Genomic DNA, 9,615 nt, shown 5'->3' on the forward strand with positions numbered 1-9,615 from the left:
TTGTAACCCTCCAAGAGAATGTCTCGTCAGATCATGACAAATGAAAGAGAGAAATTGTTGGTCCACAATGATGATACACGGTCAGGTTGAGGAAGAAAAAGAAGAAGACGCATGTGAGTAACAGCATGTAGCAAATGCTTGAAGAGATTAAGAAAAGGCTGAAGCAGTTAGGTCTCCTCTTCTTGAAATATCATTCAAGCTTACCAAACCAAGACTCTCTAACCATGATAGGTGAGAAGACCTCCTCATGATCAATCTTAGACACGTGAACTACCAATCTGACCTCCTACAGATATGTGAATGTTACACAGTTAACAGTTAATTCAAAATTGTATGCATGTAAATTCAAAGTAGGCCGATCTTATGCTCCAGGTCAAGACAGTAACTTTATGGTTCCACATCCAACTTACATTGAGAGCTAGAGGCTCCTCTGCAACATAATTAATTACTCAACAAACCCTCTCAATTTCCATTGAATTTTCTAGTCATTTTACTAGAACAACTACCAGCCTCAATTGCCTGTGCACCTCATTTTCCATCAAACACTTCTAAAGCTGCCCACAACTTTGCATCGTCATAATCTGGTATAAGAAATGTTGGCTGTGCTTCCATGAGTACCTCTTCAGGGTTTCCTGTAGTTAAACCAATAACAGGCATCCCCGCCGCCACCCCAGCTTTTATCCCCGAAACAGAATCCTGGGCAAGTAAATATATATATAAGAAATTTTGGAAATGCGAACAAAATTAATATTAGAAAACAATTAAGGTCTACCAATGACAAACCTCAAATATGAAAGTGTGATCCTTCGATACTTTTAGCACTTCTAGAGCCTTCAAATAGGGGTCTGGATGTGGTTTGGCATGAGGACATTCATTGCCAAGAATCAGAACATCAAAGAAATCAGAAAGGCCAAGAATTGAGATTATGAGTTCAGCATTAGCTCTTGGAGTATTAGAAACAGCAGCTCTTTTCAAGCCACGATCTTCAATCCATTTTCTCAATTTGTTAAGCCCATTTACAGGCTTCAATTTTTCTGATGCCAATCTGTTGTATCCATTAAATAAATCAAAAGGTAGAAGCTTGGGCAAGTTAACAAGTTGAAGTGAGGATGCATCTACCTCCTAAACATGGCTTCCTTATCATCCATAAATTTTAGACTCCTCTCAAGAACCCAGTCAGGGAAGAGGGTCCTGGTGACATCATCGTTGTGCTTGCCAGCAATATTTTCAATATAGAATTCCTCTGTAATTGGGACCCCGCCATTGTATCCTAACTTTTAAACAACCCAAAATTGGTTAATAGCCACATTATTACAGCTCAATTAGCTCAGCTAAACATGAACAGTGTTCTTTTCATTACACAAAATAAACAGAATGACTGTAATTAAAATGTCTCTTCTCCTTACATATGACCAATAAACTAATAAGCTTTATGTCACAATGTGATACGAATGTGATTTTCTAAATGGCAGAAAAATCAACTTGGAGTGACATGAATCCCTCTTAAAGCAATGATGGAAACTGAATCTCTTACCTCTTGAAGCATTTCACAAAACACATCGTAGTGGAAAGGATCAGAATCACATAGAGTTCCATCAATATCAAGCAGTACAGCTTCAAGTGGGGCAAGTCCAGAAAGGGAGAATCTGGTGGTTCCACAATAAGAAGTATCAAGTTCCAATCACTTAATAAAAATAACAACTGCACTTTTTTGTGATGACTCTCTTGCTAATGCACAGCCTAGCCCCAGAGCCAGCCATGGACATTACAATTGCAGCAGGATTCACCAGCTGATGGGATTTATTGCAATTTAATGTACTAAAATCAGCTGGATTGGTTTTCATTTACTTCTCATTTTGTCATTTGGTTCAAATTTTAAATGGTTGAACAAATTTTTAGATTGTCCTACAAAAAAGCATCCACATGAGATGGCTAATGTCATCCTATGCATAAAAAGTGGACTATATGATGGCAAATCCAACAAAATGTTCACGCTAATAACTGTAATACAAATTTGTGGCACTATTTGCTTATGGAATTTTCCATTTCTATTTCTTTCATAAAATTACAAAAATATCACCTTGTTTTTCAATTTTCTAAATTTATATAGGAAAGTTGAAAAATATCTTTTTATTGTTTCCTAGTTTTTTGATGCCTTGCATTTGAGAGCATGAATTTGGATGTTCAAGATTTGGTTTTGTGTGAATTGAGACAAAATATAGTATACAACTATATTGAATTTCTTTCAAATCCACTCAAATCCAAATCCAAGCAGCAAAATACATGCTCCCAAACACTCTTACTCAATTAATAGAAAATACGAAAACAAGGTGTCATTTTTGTAATTTTATTTTATTTTATTTTTTTTTTTGCACAACTAAAACTCTTCATTTTCTACCTTTCCAATAAGAATACTGAAAAAATAGAAAATAAGCAGAAATTTGTATACTTATTTGGAAAATTAAAAAAGGAAATAGGAAATATTTTCCACAACTAAACGGACCCATAAATTTTCAAATGCATGAAAGTCAATTCCAAATGCTAGAATGGATTTATGTGGTGTTAATAAGGTAACATGGTTCATGCTTCCATCTAAAATGGAGCCAGGGGCTTGAAATTTAGTATCTAATGGAGCTTGAAGATTAATATTTACTGTTGAAATATTTTCTAAAATAAGTATTTAAAGCTATGTCGGTTTGTCCCACATTGGAAAGAGTGGAAAGGAAAAGTCATTAATAAATGATGAGATAGAATAATCTCTTAAAATTGGTTAAGAGAAAGTGCTAGTGTGTACTCTAGTGCACCGAAGCACCGTCCATACACGCACACGCACTCGCGCATGGTGTGGACCGCAAGACGCTAGTGGCGCATTTACTTGGCGTACAAGCACTTAGCACTTTGCTCGCTTGCATTGTTGCGAGATCATGACTATTAATCATAATCAGATGACTTAAAATTAATCTTATATTTTTTAAGATCAAGTGATGTGACCAGTAGATTAAGTGGTGCGACCAAGAGAGTAGGTGCAACCTGGTCGAAGGTACCATTGATTGAACATGAGTGAAAAAATAGATTTTCCAAAATGTATCGACCAAGACGCGACCAAGTCAATGCCTAGTGCGACCAGGTTGAATCTGCTTCGCGATTTAAACAGATGCAACCTTTCGAAAAAGGCAAAATTCTGTCTATTTAAAGACATAATTAACTCCACGAAATATACAGAAAATTCATCATTCTCTCCTTCTCTTTCTTACATAAAGCTTCCACAAATTATATCTTTTTCAAATCTGGGTTCTTTTTTTTGCAGAAATAGAATTACAGTAAATTTGTTCAGATTATTTTAAGGATGCTTGTGATCAGTTTCGTTTGTGTATAACGCAAACTGATATCAGATTAAATTATGAATTTCATTGTATCCTCAAAACGTATTTGCTGACTTAATACACACCGATCTAGTGGGGGCAAATAACGTTTTAAGGAAAACGACATTGTAACGTGCCTTAAAGCATTTTCTAATCTGCAGTATTCTCATATCTTATTGTTACAATCTTAAAACGTTATTTTGAAATGGCTGGTTCTTTAACCTTGAGAGAATTCGCTACAGAGTTTGTCAAACTTGAACGATTCGATGGTAGCAATTTCAGGCGCTGGCAAAAAAAGATGCACTTTCTTCTTGCGAGTCTCAAAGTGGTGTATGTTCTGACCACCCCCAAACCTGCCATGAATGAGAATGAGACTTTGGCTCAAGGACGTGCAAGGATAAAATGGGAACAAGATGACTATATATGCAAATGTCACATTTGCAATTCAATGTTAGACAATTTGTTCGATCTGTATCAGAATATGGCTACTGCAAAAGAGTTGTGGAATGCACTTGAAGCTAAGTATTTCACAAATGATGCAACTAGTAAGAAATTTCTAATTGGAAAATTTTTCAATTATACCATGGTTGATAATAAGTCTGTTGTAGAGCAGTTTCATGAAATTATGCGTATCCTTAACCAGTTTAATAAGCATAATATGAAAATGGATGAATGTATTTCTGTTTCGTCTATTATTGATAAATTACCTCTATCCTAGAAAGATGTTAGAAAATCTTTGAAGCACAGGAAGGATGATATGTCACTTGAACAATTGGGCCAATATTTCCAAATTGAGGAAGTGTTTAGGCAGAACCAGAAAGGTGCAGAAGAGCATACTTCCAAAGTGCATATAATGGAAGGAGGCAATTCTAAACAACCCCAACATCCCAAAAAAGGGAATCTGAAAAGGAAGTTCAATTCTGTCAAGAATCAAAATAAGAAAAAGAAAGGTTTATGCTTCCATTGTAGAAAAAACCTGGACACTACAAAAATGAGCGTCATTTTCTCAAGAAAAAGCAAGATGGAACAAACTCTAACAAGTTTGTGGCTATGATTTCTAAAAACAATGTTGTTGAAGAAGACTGTGCATGGTGGATTGACTCAGGTGCAACAAGGCATGTTTGCAAAAACAAGAGTTCATTCTCAAAGTATGAATCGGTGGAAGATGGGAATGTTCTCTACATGGGAAATTTGTCCACTGTTGTAGTCAAAGGCAAAGGAGGAGGAGATGTTACTTTTGAATACTTCTGGAAAAAGTTTAACTCTCACTGATGTATACCATGTACCAGAAATTAGGAAGAATTTAGTTTCTGGAAGCCTACTTAATAAGTTTGACTTTAAGTTTGTGTTTGAATCTGACAAATTTGTACTCTCCAAGGGTGGAGTCTTTGTGAGAAAAGGCTATATGTATGAGGGTATGTTTAAGCTTAATATCAATAAAGTAAATGTTTCTGTTTATATTGTTGATTCACTTTCTTTATGGCATAATCGTTTAGGACATATTAATAGTGTATGTATTAAAACCAAAATAACTAGAAAACCTTTTCCTAACAAAACTGCTAGAATCTCTTCTTTACTTCAATTAGTGCATAGTGATGTATGTGACTTGCATGGTACACTTACCATAAGAGGCAAAAATATTTTGTAACATTTATAGATGATTTTCCTAGATTCTGTTATGTTTATCTTATGCATACTAAAGATGAAGTAATTGATAAATTTAAGGTTTATAAGGCAGAAATTGAAAACCAATGTGACACTAAGATAAAGTGTCTTAAATCGGATAAAGGAGGTGAATATCACTTCCCCGCCTATTATGGATCAATAGGTGTGATACATGAAATTTTTGTAACATATACTCCATAACAAAATGGAGTTTGCAGAAAGGAAAAACCGAACATTGGTTGAAATGGCCAATGCCTTGATGTCAAATTTAGGACTAAGTAGTGGTTATTGGGGTAAAGCCTTACAAATTGCTTGTCATATATTAAATAGAGCTCCTTTTAAGAGGACTAAGATTTCTCCATATGAGTTATGTAAGAAAAGAAAGCCTAATTTAAAATATCTTAAGAATTGGGGCTGTAGAGCAAATGTAAGGCTTCCTGAACCTAAGATAAGAAAATTAGGTGAGCGAGGAATAGAATGTGTATTCCTTGGCTATGCTGAACATAGAAAAGCTTACAGATTCTTGGTAATTGAACCAAATGATTCTATAGGAGTTAATTCAGTAATAGAATCCAGAGATGCAGAATTCTTTGAAAATAAGTTCACTTCCATACAAAAGGTTAGCGATCAAAATAAATCAGTGGAGACTTTGAAATCAATTTGTACTAGTGGTGAACCTTCTGAACCTAGAGAACCTTCTGAACCTAGTGAACCTAGGAGGAGTAAGAGGAGGACAACAACAAAGTATTTTGGACCAGACTTCATAATCTACCTAGTAGAAGGTACTAGAGTATCACACCATAGACAAACTATAATTTCACCAAGTGTAGAATTAGATCCTCTTACTTATGAAGAGGCAAAGAAGTCTCAAGATTCTGCATTTTGGAAAGAAGATATCAACGACGAAATGGATTATATCAAGGGTAATAAAACTTGAAAATTGGTTGATTTACCTCTTGGTTCAAAACCAATAAGTAGTAAATGGATCTTCAAAAAGAAAGGTAGATGGAACAATTGTCAAATTCAAAGCAAGATTAGTAGCTAAAGGCTTTACACAAAAGGAAGACATAGACTACTTTGATACTTATGCTCCAGCTGCTAGGATTGCAACTATAGGAGTCTTACTTGCCTTAGCTTCCATCTACAAGTTTGAAATCCATCAAATGGATGTAAAAACTGCATTCTTGAATGGAGAATTAGATGAAGAAATTTACATTGAACAACTTGAAGGCTTTATTATGCCTGGAAATGAATCTAAAGTATGTAAGTTGATTAAGTCTCTTTATGGACTTAAACAAGCCCCAAAACAGTGGCATGAAAATTTTGACCAAGTTATTCTTTCTAATGGCTTTAGGATACATGAATCTGATAAATGTGTATATAGTAAATTCAATAGAAATAAAGGGGTAATTATTTGCTTACATGTTGATGATATGTTAATTTTGGTACTGATATTGAAAGTGTTGAAAGTGCTAAGAAACTTTTGTCATCTAGTTTTGATATGAAAGATATGGGTAATGCAGATGTGATTCTAGGTACTAGAATAATTAGAAACAATGATAAATTGATTCTCACCCAATCACACTATATTGAAAAGATACTGAAAAAGTTTAATCAATATGACTGCAAATCTGTTAGCATACCTTTTGATGCAAATTTGAAATTATATCCTAACACTGGTAGAGCAGTAAATCAGTTAAAATATGCTAAAGTTATTGGTTGTTTGATGTATGCTATGAATTCTACTAGACCTGATATTGCAAACTTAGTAGATATACTAATAATCCTAGTGATATTCATTGACGTGCTATATATAGAGTGTTAAAGTATTTGAAAAATACTATAAAATATGGCATATGTTAACCTACTGTTTTAGAAGGATTCACAGATGCCAGTTGGATAATCGATCGTAATGATCATACATCAACCAGTGGGTGGATATTCACCCTTGGTGGAGGAGCTATCTCCTGGGGTTCAAAGAAGCAAAGCCTTATGACGGATTCCACTATGGCATCAGAATTTGTGGCTTTAGCTTCTTGTAGCAAAGAGGCAGAATGGCTTAGGAATTGAATTTGCTATTAGAAATTCCAATTTGGCCAAAGCCTATACCACCTATATCTTTGCATTGTGACAGTGAGGCAACTTTGTCACAAGCATATAGTAATATATATAATGGTAAATCCAGACATATTGGCCTAAGACATAGCTATTTGAGGCAATTAATTAATGATAGTGTAATTACCATAGATTTTGTGAGATCAAGCCAAAATTTAGCTGATCCATTAACAAAAGGACTTGCAAGAGACATGGTCTGGAAAATATCAAAGGGGATGGGACTTAAATCCATAACCCATACTCACCAATGATGGAAACTAGACTCAACACTTGAAATTTTCAAGTTCTTGAGTTCAATGAGCAAAGTAAATCATATGTAGTGACTGGGAGCACTAAAATGTATATGTGTCACATAATCCATCCCAAGAAAAATAGTCCTGTAATGTGAAAAAGGTGAAGGTTGAGCTTAAGCTCTTAATAGGATTATAACAGGTTCTGTGAGGTACTTTAATTATAGGGGTACTTTTGATAAACCTACCTATATGAGTGTCAGAAGTAGTGCCGCTTCCTATGAGAAATGAATCTATCTCTAGAGCACTTATTAAACTGGGATATAGATGCAAGGCCAATCCACGCGTCGGCTTTTGGTAACACCCAAAGATCTAATTATTTGTGTGTGATATCTATCTGGTTAATCAAAAGAGGATTGCTAGTTCAAAATTCGTCTAATATGTAATCTTGATTAACTTTGATATGTATTTACTAAGTAAAGGTTCAAATTCTAAAAACACCTTCATCTATGCATAAATTTTCTTTTATCTGAATAAATTGTTTTCCATCTATATTTTGAAAATGGTGGGGGAATGTTAAAATATTTTCTAAAATAAGTATTTAAACCTATGTGGGTTTGTCTCACATTCGAAAAAGTGGAAAAAGAAAAGTTATTAATAAATGATAAGGTGAAATAATCTTTTAAAATTAGTTAAAAAAAAGTGCTAGTGTGTACTCTAGACTCTAGTGCACCCTACGATGGTGCTTCACACCGTCCGCACACGCTTACGCACTCGCGCACGCTTTTTCAAATTTGGGTTCTGTTTTCTGTTGAAATAGAATTACAGAAAATTTGTTCAAATTATTCTAAGGGTGTTTGTGATCAGTTTTCGTTTGTGTATAACGCAAACTGATATCAGATTAAATTATGGGTTTCATTGTATCCTGAAAATGATTTCAAGGAAAACGACATTATAACGTGCCTTGAAGCATTTTCTAATCTGCAGTATTCTCCTACTTATTATTACATTTACTCCCACAGATACACACAAACAGTCACACAAAAACACACATTAACAACGTGATTCAGGAGAAATCAAACCAATTGATTCAATACTATATCTAAAGCAGATCCACATTTTTTCAGAAAAGATTTATCGACCGTCAGAACAGCAAGACTGGCGTCATGCATCAATGCATGATTAAATTCGACGTCTGCCCCCAAAATTTCATCTTCAAGCAAGAAAAACTTTCCCTGTTTTGCAGTAACTCTAAACAGATAAGTTCGCATACGAAATGATTTCAGAATGGCGCTATATAAAACATGACAGAACACAAAGAAATGGGAATTTAACTCAAAATTAATCTAAACGGATTCGTTCAAAATCCAACAAAACAAAAATAAAGTTCAAGGAAATGATAATTTCAGTTAATGTCTATGACTGTCTGAGGCTATGAGCACAAATTCCACAGCATTGATAAAATCCAAAAAAAGAAATGAAGAAACAAAAAAAATAATCCTGCTCTTAGTGAACAGCACAATCGGAGAAAATTGCTGAAACAAGAAGAAATCCACAAGTACAAAAAAAAAAATGTAGCGAATCTTCAAACAAGAAACAAATCAAAGCACAAAAACAGATGAAAAAGTCACCTCTCTACTGAGTTTTCAACGGATGAATCCATTCGTTGGAAAATTTACAAGGAATCGAAGCAATGGATTGGGAGAAATGGTGGGCGAGACGAAATCTATGACGCCGGAGCACTTAGCAAACAAAAGGCCACTCTTAAAAACGTTATCTTTTAAGGGCGTTTGGTTTGCGGAGTAATAATATCCTCATACGATGATAATTACGAACATTTCATTTTTGGGAATAAGATAGAAATGCTGAATGTTTGGTTTCATGTAAAAATTTTAGTAAGGAAAATGCATTCATTAGATTGATAGAAGGAATATAGGTGTTTTAAAAATTAAATATTAAGGGAGGTCTATGAAGTTTTAAAAAAACTTAGGAGGGGTCACATTTATTTATTTATTTATTAAACTTAAGAAGAGATTAGTATTTTTTTGTCTAAATTTTTATTTATGCATGTTGGGCTCTTGTGTTTGTGGGGATTTCATTTGAGTAAATATAAGGAAAAGAAGAAAAGAATGCAACCTATTTTCAATTGTATTTCTTTATACATCAAGCATTAAAAATGAAAACTTATTTTAAGATGATTTAAAATTAAGAAAAATTAAGTGATAGTCATATGCGAAAAATAA

General features: G+C 34.2%; 1 protein-coding gene across 1 annotated transcript; it reads right to left on the minus strand.

Annotated features, from left to right (window-relative positions):
- Window positions 1-318: 318 nt before the first annotated feature.
- LOC131164324 (haloacid dehalogenase-like hydrolase domain-containing protein Sgpp) lies at window positions 319-9,248 on the minus strand. Its single transcript, XM_058121433.1, has 5 exons — window positions 9,004-9,248; window positions 1,535-1,646; window positions 1,120-1,274; window positions 784-1,045; window positions 319-696 (listed from the first exon to the last, which is right to left on the minus strand). The coding sequence occupies exons 1-5, from the start codon at window positions 9,033-9,035 to the stop codon at window positions 529-531; spliced, it is 729 nt and encodes a 242-aa protein (XP_057977416.1). The 5' UTR covers window positions 9,036-9,248; the 3' UTR covers window positions 319-528.
- Window positions 9,249-9,615: the final 367 nt, after the last annotated feature.

This window comes from Malania oleifera, chromosome 9, assembly GCF_029873635.1.
Source record: "Malania oleifera isolate guangnan ecotype guangnan chromosome 9, ASM2987363v1, whole genome shotgun sequence".
NCBI classification, from domain to species: Eukaryota; Viridiplantae; Streptophyta; class Magnoliopsida; order Santalales; family Ximeniaceae; genus Malania; species Malania oleifera.